This window comes from Narcine bancroftii, chromosome 2 (genome assembly GCF_036971445.1).
Source record: "Narcine bancroftii isolate sNarBan1 chromosome 2, sNarBan1.hap1, whole genome shotgun sequence".
Classification (NCBI taxonomy): domain Eukaryota; kingdom Metazoa; phylum Chordata; class Chondrichthyes; order Torpediniformes; family Narcinidae; genus Narcine; species Narcine bancroftii.
The window spans coordinates 242,003,224-242,022,048 of record NC_091470.1 but is presented as its reverse complement, the minus strand read 5'-3'; the positions used below and the strand labels follow the sequence as shown (position 1 = coordinate 242,022,048).

General features: G+C 39.3%; 1 protein-coding gene across 13 annotated transcripts in view; it reads right to left on the bottom strand.

The window, feature by feature from the left end:
• reck (reversion-inducing-cysteine-rich protein with kazal motifs) overlaps nucleotides 1–18,825 on the bottom strand; it is a 198,153-nt gene that overhangs the window by 62,376 nt on the left and 116,952 nt on the right. For all 13 annotated transcript variants that reach the window (XM_069920608.1, XM_069920610.1, XM_069920611.1 and 10 more), the window contains one exon: nucleotides 18,426–18,623. In XM_069920608.1, the coding sequence (XP_069776709.1) occupies nucleotides 18,426–18,623 (198 nt within the window). The remainder of the gene's footprint in view (nucleotides 1–18,425; nucleotides 18,624–18,825) is intronic.

The window sequence follows — 18,825 nt, the reverse complement described above, 5'->3', positions numbered from 1 at the left end:
GATACCTTAAACTAAAACACCCACCTTCTTTTCCAAACAGCCAAAATTGGTTTGTTGCTGTTTGAAACAGCAACGAGCTCAAAGAAAGACATTTTAACCCCAAAATTCTTTAGCCATAAAATCTAATTATAGCCCCTTTTCTCAAAAAAGTTATTATTAATGTTTCCAAACAATATAAACTTGTATTTAAAGCTATAACCAAAATAAGAGACAAAGAATTTTCTCAAGATTCACACTCGGGTCCCGAATGCATGCTCATGAATGTTGTATTTATTCACCCTTTACCACAGTCAGCTCAAGAATAAAATGCATGTTTATTGCACTGATGACTCAAGTGTTTCTAAGCAATAAGTATCCGAAATAACAAAAAAGTGTGTCATTAATTAATGTAAATCCCCATTTACTCCCCACTTAGATTTGTAGGCTCAGTCGAACAAACAGCCGAAACACATACATGGTAAACTTTAAACTTTCCCACAGATATTTTAGATTTATATGCATATATATTATAACTGTTAGCTACATTTCCCAGTTGTTGTGTATGCACTTACACAATTAGAACTTAGAGACACGGTGTTTTCTCATTCTTTAATCTTCTTCTTCTTCTTTGGCTTGGCTTCACAAACGAAGATTTATGGAGGGGGTAAATGTCCACGTCAGCTGCAGGCTCGTTTGTGGCTGACAAGTCCGATGCGGGACAGGCAGACACGGTTGCAGCGGAAAATTGGTTGGTTGGGGTTGGGTTTTTCCTCCTTTGTCTTTTGTCAGTGAGGTGGGCTCTGCGGTCTTCTTCAAAGGAGGTTGCTGCCCGCCGAACTGTGAGGCGCCAAGATGTACTGTTTGAGGCGATATCAGCCCACTGGCGGTGGTCAATGTGGCAGGCACCAAGAGATTTCTTTAGGCAGTCCTTGTACCTCTTCTTTGGTGCACCTCTGTCACGGTGGTCAGTGGAGAGCTCGCCATATAACACGATCTTGGGAAGGCGATGGTCCTCCATTCTGGAGACGTGACCCACCCAGCGCAGCTGGATCTTCAGCAGCGTGGACTCGATGCTGTCGGCCTCTGCCATCTCGAGTACTTCGATGTTAGGGATGAAGGCGCTCCAATGAATGTTGAGGATGGAGCGGAGACAACGCTGGTGGAAGCGTTCTAGCAGCCGTAGGTGATGCCGGTAGAGGACCCATGATTCGGAGCCAAACAAGAGTGTGGGTATGACAACGGCTCTGTATACGCTTATCTTTGTGAGGTTTTTCAGTTGGTTGTTTTTCCAGACTCTTTTGTGTAGTCTTCCAAAGGCGCTATTTGCCTTGGCGAGTCTGTTGTCTATCTTGTTGTCGATCCTTGCATCTGATGAAATGGTGCAGCCGAGAAAGGTAAACTGGTTGACCGTTTTGAGTTTTGTATGGCTATATATTGTGGAGGGATGATATTATGATATGGGTGTCATGATGGACAGCAGGTCAGGCTAAAACACAACATTCATTTTCCCCATTGCAATAAATCTCAAATGGGCTCACTCTACCATTACTACATTGGGCCCATGACTACTAATAGTGTGAATTAGAGTACATATACTGAGTGATTATAATATAGAAAGGAACTTGATAGTAGTTATGGATGGTAGTCCTTAAAGTACTCAGGTGGTCTTCTTTCTCTCTTGGACCACTTGGTGTGGCATGCTGGACCGGTATTTGCTCGGGCTGTTCTGGGTGGGACCCACTGATATTCGGGTCGACAGCGATTGCCGGCCTTCACTGGCCTCCGAAGTTCTACTTGATGGACTGGTTGTCACAGTTACTAGGCTACCCATCTCCGCCCCTCTTTCACTTGGCCCAAGGGGTTGGATTGCCGTGGCAGGCCACGGCAGGTCGGGTTCTACCTCCTTCAGGTCATGAGGTAGTTCATGGACTTTGGTGTCAGACAATGGCCGCAATTGGTCAGTGTGTAGTTTCCAGTCTGTCTCCAACTACAAAAGAGTATGAACAGGGGCTCAACTTTTGTAGAATCACCCCTGCCACCCATGGGTCTTTGAATTGTCTGTAATCTTGTGCCAGCACTCTCTCGCCCACTTCCAGTGTTCTAGGTAAATGGAGGTCCAGATCAGGGTGAACTGTGGACAGTTTTGTCTACAGGTTGCAGCCAAACATCAATTTTGCTAGGGTGTGTTTTGTGGTAGGATGTGGTGTGTTTCTGTACCCCAGTAGAAAATTTGAAATTCTGTGAGTCCAGGAGGCGTTTAGGAGTTTTTTGGTTATCATCACTTTTTGAATGTTTGCACAAAGCGTTCCACCTCCCCATTAGTACTTGGGTGATAGGATGCTGACAAACTATGTCTGATATTGTAGTCGCACACAAATTTTTTTAAAAGGTTCTGATATAAACTGGGGTCCATTGTCTGTGACCAATTCGTGAGGTAATCCGTACATGGCAAACGAGGCCTGTAGCATTAACTGATATATTTTGCATTCTCAATGTCTCTGTCTATTGATGGCCACCAAACACACACCCAACTAGCGCTTTCATTCATGCCATTCCCGGATGTTTGTGGTGCAGCTCTGATAATATGGTGTTTTGCCATTTGGCAGGGATGATTGTACAGGTACCCAAAGATAAACATCCTTCTTCAACTGATAGTTCATGGCGGCGTGTGAAATACACTTTCAGGTCTTCTGGTATGACCTCAGATTCTGGCCATCAATTAAGGGTGAAGTATAAGACTTTGCTTAATGTTACCTCCTTTTGGGTTTCTTTCCTGATCATCTGGGCTGTAATGGGCATTTGTTTTAGTTGTTCTTGGTTAATAGCTGCTGCTTCTGCTGTCCATTTAATAATTTCTTCTTTTTGTTCAGTGGTAAATGCGATAAGGCATCCGCATAGCTGTTGAATGTTCCTGGTTTGTTTTACCTCGTAGTTGTGTGCGGTTAGTAGCATGGTCCATCTTTGAAGTCTGGCTGCAACTAATATTGGTATTCCTTTATGGGGGCCCAGAATCAAACTTAGAGATTTGTTGTCAGTGATTAGGGTGAAAGTTCTTCTGTGGAGATACTGGTGGAATCTTTTTACACCAAAAATTATTGCTAATCCTTCTTTTTCCAGTTGTAAGTAATTGTGTTCACTTACAGTTAATGTCCATGAAGCTTATGCCACTGGTTGCTCACCTTTCTCTGTGATTTGGGACAATACTGCTCCCAGTCCTACTGGTGAAGCATCAACGGCTAAAATCACTTCCTTATTTGGGTCGTAGTGGATCAGAACTTTTGTTTTTGAAAATTTTATTTTCCATTTGTGTCAAAACATATACAGTATTTATCCATAATATAAAAATGATAAAATTATGACAAAAATAATACAATTTAGGTAAACATCTAGCTAATCTATTAGCTATTAGTTTGGACAAAATTTTATAATCAATATTCAATAATGAAATTGGTCTATATGAGGATGGAAGCAAAGGGTCTTTCCCTTTATTTGGAATAACTGTTATTAATGCAGTTTTAAACAACTCAGTTAAGTCCCACAGATCTTCCACTGGATCTAACAATCCCATAAATATTGGAATTAATAACTCTTCAAATTCTTTATAAAACTCTGGAGAGAAACCATCCTCCCCTGGAGTCTTATTATTTGGTAAAGACATCAATATATCATATAATTCTGTAATTGTAAATGTATTTGTTTATTCTGTCTTCTCTTCTATGCTTAACTGTGGTAAAGTAATTTTGGACAAACATTCGTCTATTTTATCCCCATCCTTCAAAGATTCCGATTTATACAATTTCTTACAGAATTACAGAAACACATCATTAATACCTTGTGTTTTATAAGTAAGATAACCTTAATCTTATTTTACACCTACTCTTGTTCTCAATACTTGTTCAGTCTTCAATTGCCATGCTAAAACTTTATGTGCTCTATCTCCCAATCCATAATATTGTTGTTGGGTTTGTCTTATATCCCTCTCTACTCTATATGTTTGCATTGTATTAAGCTTCAATTTCTTTAAATACAAGATTTTCTTTTGTTCATCATTCCCTTGAGTTTGCAATTGTTTTTGCTTCAGAACTTCATTTGTTGACATTAATATTTCTTTTAGTTGATCGACTGTTTTTAGTTTCCGCATTCCAGTACCATTTTTGATCTTTCCTGAGTATGTGGTTTAAGGGGCTGCATGGTGTAGACATGTTTCAGAGAGTGCTTTATAAGGTCTAGAAAGGACTGTAATTCCAACTTGTTGGTTGGATATGGGGCTTGTGAATGGCTTCTGTGGCTGCTGGTTCCATTCTTACCTCCTCGTCAACTGTAAATCCCAAGTAAGTCACTGAGGGCAGCTTGAGGACACATTTATCCTGTTGTAATTGTAGTCTGCTTAGGACCTTTTCAAGGTTTTGTAAGTGTTCTCTGTCATTTCAACCCATGATGATATCATCATCAAGGTAGCATCCCACTGCTATTCCGTGAGGTAATTTGTCCATTGTAGCTTGAAAAATCCCAGATGTTGCTGAAATTCCATATGGCCTGTTTGTGTAGGTGAATAGTCCCAGATGGATATTGATTGTCACATATCTTCTTGATTCTTTGTCCAACTCTATTGTTTGGTTTGCCTGTGACAAATCTAGTGTTGTGAACTTTTGCCCTCCATTTAGTGCTTGGAATAGTTCTTTTGCTTTGGGCATGGGATGTTCTGATACTTTTAGTGCCTGGTTGATAGTGACTTTGTATTTGCCGTAAATGCGAATCTCAAATGCGTATAGGTACGATGGGCCCTGCCCAATCACTGTATTCTAATATGCCTTCATCTTTTAATCTATTTATCTCAGCTTCAATTTCACCTTTCATTGCAAATGGAACTGTTCTGGCTTTGATGAACTTTGGTTCCACGTTGTATTTTAATTGCAGTTTAGCTTGAACCTCTGATCTTCCCAACCCTTGTTGGAAGACCATGGTGTGATCATTGAGGATCTGGTTGAGTTCTGGCTGGGTGTTATCTTTGTGGTTTAGAGTCAGTATTGAACCGATCTCTAGAGGAATGTGTGGTAGCCAGTTTCTTCCGAAAAGTGTTGGTCACTGGTAACTACAATGTAGAGAGAGAGTGTTTCTAGTTGTTGTTGCTTGTATTGTACCTTGACTGTACATTTCCCAAACACTGATTTTTGTCTCCCGTAACAGATCTCCGTGTTACTTCAGTTGTTTTCACCAGAAGGTGTGATAGCAAGCGTTGCTTTAAATGTAATGGAATTAAGGACACTGTAGCTCCGGTGTCGAGCTCCATTTTCAGAGGTTCGTTGTTTATTTTCAGTTGAATATAAAATTGCTGTTTTTTTTTGTTTATCCTTCAGATATGCAATACTGCAGATGTTGTTTTGTCCCCTTCAGAGCTGTTGCCATGGTCGTTGTCAGGATTGCTGTCTCTCCCTGCTCGCATTCTGACCTCGGCTGGGTGGTTATCAGCATTTTGAGTCCAGCTGTGTTTTACTGTTTCTTTAATTGGCCATTTCAGTTTGATATGTCCTTTTTTCTTGCAGAGGTGGCATTTGGAATTTTTGAAGAAACAGTATTCTGAGTGATGGTTGCATCTCCCAACCAGAAGGTCTTGTTGGCCCACATCCAAATTTTTGTCTGCCATTTTCGAGCTGCAGACAGTCTTATAAGCCATCTTGAGAGTTATTTCATCATCTCTTACCAACAATTTCTGTTTTGCCTGGCGATCTCCCTACCCCATCACCAATCTGTGTTGAAGTGACAGTGCTTGGACAGTTTTTTTTTATTTTTTATTTTTCACACTATAAACCACATTGATCAAGATACATACATTTTCCTTTTCAAATATATACAGTCGTTTTCTCCCCCCCTCCCTCTTCCCATACCACCCTCCCTACCTCCCCTCCCATTCATTTAAAGTTCAGAATCTAAGATACATTAAACCCGTCAAACAATGTTGTCACTCAATAAAAATAAACAAGAAGTTCCACTGAGTCAATTCTTTTCATTTCCTTCTCCTTCTGTCATTTTAGGTGATAGATGTCCCCGGTAGGTTTTCTCTATTGTGTTTCATGTATGGCTCCCATATTTGTTCAAATATTGTAATATTATTTCTTAAATTATATGTTATTTTTTTCTAATGGAATACATTTATTCATTTCTATATACCATTGTTGTATTCTCAAGTTATCTTCTAATTTCCAGGCTGACATAATACATTTTTTTTGCTACAGCTAGGGCTATCCTAACAAATCTTTTTTGTGCACCATCCAAATCAAGTCCAAATTCTTTGTTTTTTATGTTACTTAGGAGGAAGATCTCTGGGTTTTTTGGTATATTGCTTTTTGTGATTTTATTTAATATCTGGTTGAGATCTTCCCAGAATTTTTTCACTTTCTCACATGTCCAAATTGCATGAATTGTTGTTCCCATTTCCTTTTTACAGCGAAAACATCTGTCAGACACTGTTGGGTCCCATTTATTTAACTTTTGAGGTGTAATGTATAGCCTGTGTATCCAGTTATATTGTATCTTTTATTGTATTTCTCATAGTTCCTGAGCATAACTTCTCCCATGCTTCCTTCTTTATCTTTATGTTTAAATCTTGTTCCCATTTTTGTTTAGTTTTACCATTTGTTTCCTCATTTCCATTTCTTGCAGTTTAAAATACATATTTGTTATAAATTTTTTGATTATCATTGTGTCTGTAATCACATATTCAAAATTACTTCCCTCTGGTAACCTCAGACTGCTTCCTAATTTGCCCTTCAAGTAGGATTTCAGTTGGTAGTATGCCAACACTGTATCTCGAGTTATATTATATTTATCCTTCATTTGTTCAAGGGATAATAATTTATTTCCTGAAAAGCAATTTTCTATTCTTTTGATCCCTTTTTTCTCCCATTCTCTAAAGGAAAGGTTATCTATTGTAAAAGGGATTAGCTGATTTTGCGTCAGTATTAGTTTTGGTAATTGGTAATTTGTTTTATTCCTTTCTACATGAATCTTCTTCCAAATATTGAGCAGATGATGTAATACTGGAGAATTCCTACGTTGTACCAATTTTTCATCCCATTTAAATAATACATGTTCAGGTATCTTCTCCCCTATTTTATCTAGTTCTAATCTAGTCCAATCTGGCTTTTCCCTTGTTTGATAAAAATCTGATGGGTATCTTAATTGTGCGACTATGATAATTTTTAAAGATTGGCAGTTGTAAGCCTCCTTGTTTATACCATTCTGTTAATTCATCTAGCGCTATCCTCGGTTTCCCCCCTTTCCATAAAAATTTCCTTATTATTTTCTTTAACTCCTTGAAGAATTTCTCAGCCAAGTGTATTGGCAATGTCTGAAATAGGTATTGTATCCTTGGGAAAATGTTCATTTTAATACAGTTTATCCTTCCTATTAGTGTTAGTGGTAAGTCTTTCCAATGCTCTAAGTCGTCCTGTAATTTTTTCATTAGTGGATAATAATTGAGTTTATATAGATGGCCGAGGTTTTTATTTATTTGTATACCTAGGTATCGTATTGCTTGCATTTGCCATCTGAATGGTGATTCTTTCTTAAATTTTGAGAAATCCGCATTATTCATTGGCATTGCTTCACTTTTATTTGCGTTAATCTTGTAACCCGACACTTCTCCATATTCCTTCAATTTCTTATGTAATTCTTTTATTGATATTTCTGGTTCTGCTGAGTATACTATAACGTCATCTGCAAATAAACTGATTTTATATTCCTTGTCTTTTATTTTTATCCCTTTTATTTTATTTTCTGTTCTTATCAATTCTGCTAGTGGTTCTATAGCTAACGGGAACAATAAGGTTGATAGTGGGCATCCCTGCCTTGTTGATCTGCTTAAGTTAAAGTGCTTTGATATATATCCATTTACTGTCACTTTCGCCAATGGCCCCTTATATAATGCTTTAATCCAATTAATATACTTCTCTGGTAAACTGAATTTTTGTAATACTTTGAATAAATAATTCCATTCTACTCTGTCAAAGGCCTTCTCTGCGTCTAAAGCAACTGCTACTGTTGGAGCTTTATTCCCTTCTACTGCATAAATTAAGTTAATAAATTTACAAATATTGTCTGTTGTTCGTCTTTTTTTAATAAATCCAGTTTGGTCTAGATTTACTATTTTTGGTACACAGTCGGCTAATCTGTTTGCTAATAGGTTACCTATTATCTTATAATCTGAGTTAGGTAAAGATATTGGTCTATATGATGCTGGTGCGAGTGGATCTTTCCCTGTCTTTGGTATTACTATAATTATTGCTGTTTTGCATGAATCTGGTAAGCTTTGTGTTTTATCAATCTGGTTGATTACTTCCAGGAGGGGAGGAATTAATAAATCTTTAAATGTTTTATAGAATTCTATTGGGAATCCATCCTCTCCTGGTGTTTTATTATTTGGTAGTTTTTTTATTATCTCTTGTATTTCTACTATTTCAAATATTTTAATTTATTTTGTTCCTCTATTTGTAATTTTGGTAGTTCAATTTTAGTTAAAAATTCATCTATTTTGTCTTCTTTCCCTTCGTTTTCAGTTTGGTATAATTGTTCGTAGAATTCTCTGAAGTTTTCATTAATCTCCGTTGGATTATATGTGATTTGTTTGTCTTTTTTCCTTGATGCCAATACCATTCTCTTAGTTTGTTCTGTCTTAAGCTGCCTTGCTAGAATTTTGTGCGTTTTTTCTCCTAGTTCATAATATTTCTGTTTTGTCTTCATTATGTTCTTCTCCACCTTATATGTTTGTAGTGTTTCATATTTTATTTTTTTATCTGCCAATTCTCTTCTTTTAGTTGTGTCTTCCTTCATTGCTAATTCTTTTTCTATATTTACTATTTCCCTTTCCAACTGCTCTGTTTCCTGATTGTAGTCCTTCTTCATCTTGGCTACATAACTTATTATTTGTCCTCTGATGAACGCTTTCATTGCGTCCCATAGTATAAACTTATCTTTCACTGATTCCGTATTTATTTCAAAGTACATTTTAATTTGTCTTTCAATTAATTCTCTAAAATCCTGCCTTTTAAGTAGCATGGAGTTTAATCTCCATCTATACATTCTTGGAGGGATGTCCTCTAACTCTATTGTCAATATCAGGGGTGAGTGGTCCGATAATATTCTAGCTTTATATTCTGTTTTTCTTACTCTGTCTTGCATACGAGCTGATAACAGGAATAGGTCTATTCTTGAGTATGTTTTATGTCTACCCGAATAATATGAATATTCCTTTTCCTTTGGGTGTTGTTTCCTCCATATATCCAAAAGTTGCATTTCTTGCATCGATTTAATTATAAATTTGGTTACTTTGTTCTTTCTGTTAATTTTTTCCCCAGTTTTATCCATGTTTGAATCCAAATTAAGGTTGAAATCCCCTCCTATTAGTATGTTCCCTTTCGTGTCTGTTATCTTCAAAAAAATATCTTGCATAAATTTTTGATCTTCTTCGTTAGGTGAATATACATTGAGTAAATTCCAAAACTCTGAATATATCTGACATTTTATCATTACATATCTCCCTGCTGGATCTATTATTTCCTCTTCTATTTTAATTGGCACATTTTTACTGATTAATTTAGCTACTCCTCTAGCTTTTGAATTATATGGCGCTGCTGTTACATGCCCTACCCAATCTCTCTTTAATTTCTTGTGCTCCATTTCAGTTAAATGTGTTTCTTGCACGAATGCTATATCAATTTTTTCTTTTTTCAGTAAATTTAGCAGTTTCTTCCTTTTGATTTGGTTATGTATTCCGTTAATATTTAAAGTAATATAGTTCAACGTAGCCATTTAATACTTCGTTTATCTTTCCTTTCCGTTTCCTCATCATCACCTTTCTTTCTTATCCATTTCTGCTTTCTTGTTTTGAACACTTTATAAGACAACATTTCTAAAACATCAAACATTTCCCTTATTCTCCTATCTAAAATTTCTTTAACCCCACTATCCCCTCCCCTTCCTGAGTTGCCCTTTATCCCTTGTCGGGCAACCACATCTCCCCTCTCCATTTGGATTTGCGAATTCACTCGCAAGTGTCAACTGATTTCGCAGTGACCGTAACTCCTCCCCACCCAGCCCCCCTCAGAAAAGATTTCAATTTTCATATATAACAAAGGTCACTCTCTTAATTCCCTCCTCTCTTCCCTTTCTTTTCCTTATTAATTCTTATCTATACTCTATATATTTTCCTTTAAATACGGATACACTCATGTACACACACACACACACATATACACACATACATATAGTTCGTGGTCATTTTTACTCTCATTACATGTCTTCATCTCTCTGCTTGTTTTGTAGTTGTTCTGCAAATTTTTGTGCTTCCTCCAGATCCGAGAATAGTCTGTTTTGCTGCCCTGGAATAACTATTTTAAGTACCGCTGGGTAGTTTAGCATAAATTTATATCCTTTTTTCCATAGGATCGCTTTTGCTGTATTAAACTCCTTTCTCTTCTTCAGGAGTTCAAAACTTATGTCTGGATAGAAAAAAATTTTTTTGACCTTTGTATTCCAGTGGCTTTTTGTCTTCTCTTATTTTCTTCATTGCTTTCTCCAATATATTTTCTCTTGTTGTATATCTTAAGAATTTTACTAAAATGGATCTTGGTTTTTGCTGTGGTTGTGGTTTCGGGGTTAAGGTTCTATGTGCCCTCTCTATTTCCATTTCTTCCTGTAATTCTGGTCTTCCTAGGACCCTGGGGATCCAATCTTTTATAAATTCTCTCATATTCTTGCCTTCTTCATCTTCCTTAAGGCCCACTATCTTTATATTTTTTCTTCTATTATAATTTTCCATTATATCTATCTTCTGAGCTAACAGCTCTTGTGTCTCTTTAACTTTTTAATTAGATTCTTCTAATTTCTTTTTTAAGTCCTCTACTTCCATTTCTACGGCTGTTTCTCGTTCTTCCACCTTGTCCACTCTTTTTCCTATATCTGACATGACCATCTCTAATATATTCATTTTTTCTTCTGCACTTTTAATTCTTCTTTTTATTTCACTAAATTCTTGTAATTGCCATTCTTTTACTGATTCCATATATTCTTTAAAAAAAAATATATCCATTGTCTTGCCTTTCCCTTCTTCTTCCATTTCTCTATGTTCTTCTTCTTCTTCTTCCTCTGGGTTGGTCATCTGTTGTTTCCTTGATTTCTTTTTACTCTCTTCTTTCTTTTTACTCTCTTTTTTCTTGTTCTCGTTGTTTTCTATGTTCTCTTCCTGTTGTTGTGTTGCAGCTGTCATTCTCAGCTGTGGAGATCAACTCCTCAGCTGGTCCCCCCTCTCATCAGTGTTTTCTTTTCATGCGCATCGCGCATGCGCGACTCCTTGCGCAAGCGCGGTTGCGCACTTTTACTTGGCTCCGCGAGCCATTTTTGTAGTCCCGAGCTCGGGACTTCAACTGACCTTGGGGAGCGGGCTTCTCTTTCCGCGGCGGGCCTCCTCGAACAGGTAAGGCCTTCACCTTCTTCTTCTGACGTTCTTTCTTCTTCTCTTCTTCCCGTTGCAATTTTCTTCCCACCTTTACTTTCACTTTGTTTTAATTTTTATGTTTGTGCCTTTGTGTTTTGTGTGTTTTTTTTAAACTTTTCCGGAGAGGGCTAGAGTTCCCTGACCGGCCACTACTCCATCACGTGACTCCTCCCGCTTGGACAGTTTAAGCAACGCTGCCAGGTACTCACTTACTGCCTCCCCTGGGATTTGTTTCCTTTCATAGAATCATTGCCTTTCTGCCATAACCAGCTGTCTGGGGTTTAAGTGGTTCCCTAGTGTTGTGCATACCTTTGTGCCTGGGTCCTCCGGGGACAGCAAAGTTTGAAGGAGATTGAATGTTTTGCTGCCCATTATACTGAGGAATAGGGCACATTTTCAGTTTACCGGGATTTCAATAATATTATGGGCTACGCAGTAGTGGTTAAACCATTCTACGTAATTACCCCAACTTTCATCTGCTTCATTGAATTCTCCGAACTTTCTCTCCGCCATCCTGGAGCACTTTCACTTTCATCTTTTAGCAGGAACTCATTAGGTAGTCACCTTTTACCTTTATACTTTTACTTCCTTCCCCTGGTTGGTGAATAGAGCATGTGTAGGGTTTATTTCATTCCTCATCGTCACTGTTGTGCATGCACTTAAACAATTAGGACTCTGAGATGTGGTGCTTTTCTCATTCTTTAATACCATCAGACTAACATCTCCTACAATTTGACCTTCTTAAGAATCCTCAAGGCATGGAGTCTTTGCTGTGCCTTTTTAACTACTGCGATTGTATTAGTAGTCCAAGAGAGATCTTCAGCAAAATGCGTACCCATAAACTTGAAAGCAGTGACCCCTTCCACAAACTCCCCATTGATATATAATGGGTCTGTAACTATACTGTTCCTCCTGAAGTCTATTACAAGTTTTTTTGTTTTTGAGGAGTTCAAGACAGGATTGTTCTCTGAACACCACACTGTCAGTACTTGGACTTCATCCCTGCAGGCTGTCTTGTATCCTCTTGAAACTAGTCCAACCACAGTGTCGTCTGCAAACGTGATGATAGAATACGTGAAGGAACAATTATGGGTATAAAGAGAGTGGACGATGGGACTCAAAACACACCCTTGTGGGGAGTCAGTACTGAATAAAAGGGTAGAGAAGAGTGCCAATTTTAACTGTCTGGGGGCGGTTCAATAGAAAGTCCTTAATCCAGAGACAAATAGATCTGGAAAATTCTAATTCACCAAATTTTAAAAAAATAAAAATTATTTTTTAATTCACCAGATTTTGTAACCAATCTTCTCAGGATGACTGTGTTAAAGGCAGAAGTGAAGTCTATAAAAAGCATCCTCACATAGCTCAAGGTGCAGTGTGAAGAGCAGTGGCAATGGCGTCCACTGTTGACCTGCTTGCCCTGTAAACAAACTGATATGGATAAAAGGTGGATAGGAGGCTGGCTTTTGTGTGTTGTAAGACCAGCTTCTTGAAGCAATTCATAATGACCAATCTAAGTGCTAGTGAACAGTAGTCGTTGAGGCCTTTGATGACATTCTTCTTCGGCATTGGGATGATAGTGGCAGATTTCAGGCAAGGTGGGATGATGGCTTTAGACAGGGACAGACTGAAGATCTTTGTAAAGACCTTGGAGACCTGGTACGCACACTCCTTCACTACCCTTCCTGTCACGCCATCAGGGCCAGAGGCTTTCCTTGGATTCACCACCTTGAGCACCCATCTCATATCATACTCCTGCACAGTGAAGACATGGCTGTTGGATGCTGAGGAGGGTGTTGTGTTAGTTTCTGCTGGCTTCACCTCAAATCTAGCAAAGAAGCAATTAAGATCCTTGGCCAGTGCGGTGTCACCGCCGACAGTCATACTGTTGTTGGTTTTGTAATTGGTGAGATTTTGGATGCCTTGCAACACTCGCTGTGGGTCATTATTGATAAAGTGCTCCTCAATTCTCATTTTAATGAGCCACTTTAGTATCCCTGCTGAATCCCTTCAGATTGGCTCTAACAGCTCTATACAGTGCTCTATCGCCAGATCTTAAGAAGAGTTTTGAACTCCTTTGTTATCCGGAGCTTCTGGTTGGAATACAACCAAATACATTTGTCGACAGTGACAATGTCAACACAGTTCTGAATATAACAGAGTACAGCTGATGTGTACCTCCAAATGCTGATCTTCAGAAATGTCCCAGTTAGTCCTTTCAAAGCAATCCTGTAGCTGCAAGGAAGCTCCTTCCGGCCATGTCTTAACACTGCTTATATTGGGTTGAGCTTTCCTTCTCAGGAAAGTGTATGCTGGGATTAAGAATACGGATAAGTGATTCGACTGGCCAAGGTGTGGTAACTGTATTGACCTAAAGCCATTCTTACTATTTGAATAGACTTTAGTGTGTTTTTCCCCTGTTAACACATTTAATATGCTGTTCAAGTTTCAGGAGTTCCGCCTTTAAATCTGTGTGATTAAAATTTCCGACTATAATGAGGGCTGCTTCGGGGTAAGAGCTCTGTTGTAAATTTATAGCATTGAGAAAATAGCCTAAAGCTATACGCTCAATTCTAGAGTACAGTAAAACGCCAATAAAATATCTACAATTTAGAAATGGTTTGGCATCTGGCTCACAAAGTGATGTTTGTTATGCTCCCTTTCCACTCACTGGGACCTCAGTTCCCACATTCCCTTTCAAGTTACTGGACTCTGGAAAATTTAAGCTAACACTGTGCAAAATCTTTAGAAAGTTAGTAAAAAGTGCATTAGCATATTAATAGAAATGGTATCCAAATGTCCAGAAAATCTCAACGTCCAGCACCAAATTCCCCAGAGATTTAATGTATTGATTCACAGAATAAGAATCCATCTCCATTTAGACCTCATTCTAGCATAAATGCAAAGCTACATAAATATAGAGTACAAAATAATTGTAAGCTAATTTTTACTGCATGAGTTTTTCATGCTCTGCTGGGACCAAGGAAAGCCATCATCATCACCATGTAAAAAAACAAAGGCGAGAAATCAGACTGTTCAAACTACAGGGGAATCACGCTGCTCTCCATTGCAGGCAAAATCTTCGCTATGATTCTCCTTAATAGACTAATACCTAGTGTCGCCGAAAATGTCCTCCCAGAATCACAGTGTGGCTTTCGCGCAAACAGAGGAACTACTGACATGGTCTTTGCCCTCAGACAGCTCCAAGAAAAGTGCAGAGAACAAAACAAAGGACTCTACATCATCTTTGTTGACCTCACCAAAGCCTTTGACACCGTGAGCAGGAAAGGACTTTGGCAAATACTAGAGCGCCTCGGATGCCTCCCCCAAGTTTCTCAACATGGTTATCCAACTGCACGAAAACCAACAAGGTGGGCTCAGATACAGCAATGAGCTCTCCGAACCCTTCTCCATTGACAACTGCGTGAAGCAAGGCTGCGTTCTCGCACCAACCCTCTTTTCAATCTTCTTCAGCATGATGCTGAACCAAGCCATGAAAGACCTCAACAATGAAGACGCTGTTTACATCCGGTACCGCACGGATGGCAGTCTCTTCAATCTGAGGCGCCTGAAAGCTCACACCAAGACACAAGAGCAACTTGTCCGTGAACTACTCTTTGCAGACGATGCCGCTTTAGTTGCCCATTCAGAGCCAGCTCTCCAGCGCATGACGTCCTGTTTTGCGGAAACTGCCTAAATGTTTGACCTGGAAGTCAGTCTGAAGAAAACTGAGGTCCTCCATCAGCCAGCTCTCCACCATGACCACCAGCCCCCCCACATCTCCATCAGGCACACTGAACTCAAAACGGTCAACCAGTTTACCTACCTCGGCTGCATCATTTCATCTGATGCAAGGATCGACAAAGAGATAGACAACAGACTCGCCAAGGCAAATAGCCACTTTGGAAGACTACACAAAAGAGTCTGGAAAAACAACCACCTGAAGAAACACTCAAAGATCAGCGTGTCCAGAGTCGTTGTCATACCCACGCTCCTGTTCGGCTCCGAATCGTGGGTCCTCTACCAGCATCACCTACGGCTCCTAGCACACTTCCATCAGCGCTGTCTCTGCTCCATCCTCAACATTCATTGAAATGACTTCATCACCAACATTGAAGTACTCGAGCTGGCAGAGTCCGCAAGCATCGAATCCATGCTGCTGAAGACCCAACTGCGCTGGGTGGGTCACGTCTCCAGAATGGAGGACCATCGCCTTCCCAAGATCGTGTTCTATGGCGAGTTCTCCACTGGCCACCGAGTCAGAGGTGCACCAAAGAAGAGGTACAAGGACTGCCTAAAGAAATCTCTTGGTGCCTGCCACATTGACCACCGCCAGTGGGCTGATATCGCCTCCATCCGTGCATCTTGGCGCCTCACAGTTCGGCAGGCAGCAACCTCCTTTGAAGAAGTCCGCAGAGCCCACCTCACTGACAAAAGACAAAGGAGGAAAAACCCAACACCCAACCCCAACCAACCAATTTTCCCTTGCAACCGCTGCAACCATGCCTGCCTGTCCCGCATAGGACTTGTCAGTCACCAACGAGCCTGCAGCAGACGTGGACATACCCCTCCATAAATCTTCGTCCGCGAAGCCAAGCAAAAGAAGAAGAATCTACAGGAACCTTAGCTGCTGTAAGAATAATTTATAAATTTGTAAAGGAACATAATGGGTTGTTAATGAAGGAACCAGCTGCCAAAAGAAGCCACTCGGATTTGTTTTGCTCTTTGGATATTCTAAAGTAATTTTTAAAATTAAATTTTAAATTTTGTTTACAGCACTTTAGAAGCCAATTCCAGCCTTTAAATACATGCTGCCCAATTACACCCAAATTAACCTACAATGCCAATGGAAGGTGGGAGGAAACTGAAGTACCAAGGAAAATCCATGCATCCACAGGGAGAATGCACGAATTCCTGATGGACAGCACTGGATTCGAACCTGCATAGTTAGCACTGTAATACCATTGCACCCACCGCTCCGCTAACCATGCCATAAAAGGGTCATATTTGTGCAGAGAAATCTGACAAACCACAAGGTTATGAATTGTACAGATAAACTGAGCTGACCGGGTTATTGGAGATTAGAAAAATATAAGAGAGCTCAGTTTTAAAAAAAAAGAGAACATTCAGACCTAGGGGGTATAAAATTCAGGCAAAAAGCAAATGCACAGATAAATGCTAAATCTATATATTAATTACTGAAAAATGCGTGCTCTCTGCCAGAGAAAAGACAGATAAAACCTAATCAAAGAGAGCACCCTCTGCAAGAACTACTTAAATAGAGCAAGGAGACAGGCCTTGCTGGAAAATAGCTTCTTGCCACAGTCTGTGAGATTGTTGAACATCATCCCAAAATATTTATATATTTATTTTAAAGTATATCTTTATGTAAATAAATTATCATTATGCACTTTGTAATGTGGTCCAGAGAACATTATTTTGTCAGGTTGTACATGTACAGTCACTTGACAATAAGCTTGAACTTGAATGACCAGTTGGTGACATTGACATCTATCATGATGAAGTGTTTTGAGAGAATGGTTATGGTGTAAATCAGCTCCTATCACAGGGAAGCCAAGGACCCACTCAGTTTGACTATCATCACAACAGGTCAATGGCAGATGTCATCTCACTGGCCCTCCACTATATGTTTGGTCATCTCAACCACAGGAACACCTAAGCCAGGTTGTCGTTCACTGACAGCAGCTCGGTATTCAATACCATCAAACCAGCAAAACTCAAAACAAGCTACAGGATATGGGACTTTGCATCTGGATCCTCAACTTCCACATCCACAGACCCCAATCAGTGAGGAACAGCAATCATCACCACCTCCACGCTGACCATCAACACTTGGGCACCCCAAGACTGTGTGCTTAATCCCCTGCTCTATTCCTTGCACATCCATGACTGCACAGCCAAGTTCAGCTCCATCTCAAGCTACAAATTTACTGATGGCACCACCATTGATGGCCGAATAAGTGGACTGAGTCACAACACAGGGTGTAGATCAAGAACCTGGTTGAATGGGGCCAGAATAATAATCTTACTCTCAACATTACCAACACCAAGGAGCTGCTGATTTTAGGAAGAGAAAGGACCACACACCTGTCCTCATTGATGGGAAAGAAATCAGAACCTTCAAGTTAAAAACACACAGAATTGCTGGAGGAACTCAGTTGGCCTTGCAACATCCATATACGAGGTGAAGATATATTACCAATGTTTTTGGCCTGAGCCCTTCAAGGAAAAACCAAAAAACAAACAGGAAGGCGCAAGAATCTTAAAATATTTCAGAAGACCTTCCCTGGAATCAGTATATTGAGACAACAGTGAAGAAGCCACAGCAACACCTCTATTTTCTGAGGAGATTTGGCACATCGTACATGTGCACTGTAGAAAGTATACTGACTGGTTGGCTCACAGTTTCCTTTGACAATTCAAATGCACAGGAACACAGAAGGCTGCAGAAAATATTAAATATAGCTAGGTCAATCACAGGCTCTGATCTCTCATCCACTGCAAACATCTATGTGAAGCGCTGCCTCAAGAACGCAATCATCATAAAGGACCCCCATCACCCTGGTCACTGGTACCTTCTCAAAGGTAACAAAAGCCTGAAAACCAACACCTCGAGGTTCAAGAGCAATTTCTTACAAATAACTGTCAGACTCTTGAAACTCCCCTTGGTACACTATTCACAGACTACTTCGACAGCATAAAAGGATTGTCCATACTATTGCGAATCACTTTTTATCAACATGGATTACTGTGAATATTTACATCTATCATGTATTTTTGTCTCTCTAAATTTAATTCAATTAGTTTACTATTATAGTTTTTCAATACAAGTGCATGTTTGTCTGCAGCAAGAAATATTTTTGGACATATGTACATTGTACAATGCATATGACAATAATCTCATCATCAAATAGTTTTAAGAATTTGTACTTACTATCAACAGGATTTTTCATTGGATATGAGCGAGTATAATTGTCCACACATTGAATAAGTTGTGGGCTGATAGAGGCACAGTAGTTTTCCACAGCTTTAATCTGTGATTGCGTGGGTGAAGAATCTGTGCGGAAAATAGCGTGGCAGTATTCTCTACAATTTGTATGCCAACCTGCATAGCTGCAGCATAAAGATCCCACTGTAATATAACAAATGAATATTGTAATTCATGCATCAGCTTGAATATCTATTTATCCCTGTTTATTCATTCAGGACTCTGATCTTTTACTGACATATTTTATCAAATATGTCATTTCCACTCTTTCCAAACACTGCATTCATTTCAACAGCTTGTATTACCCCATCTTTCTTCTTGAACAATGCTGGGTCAACAATTAAAT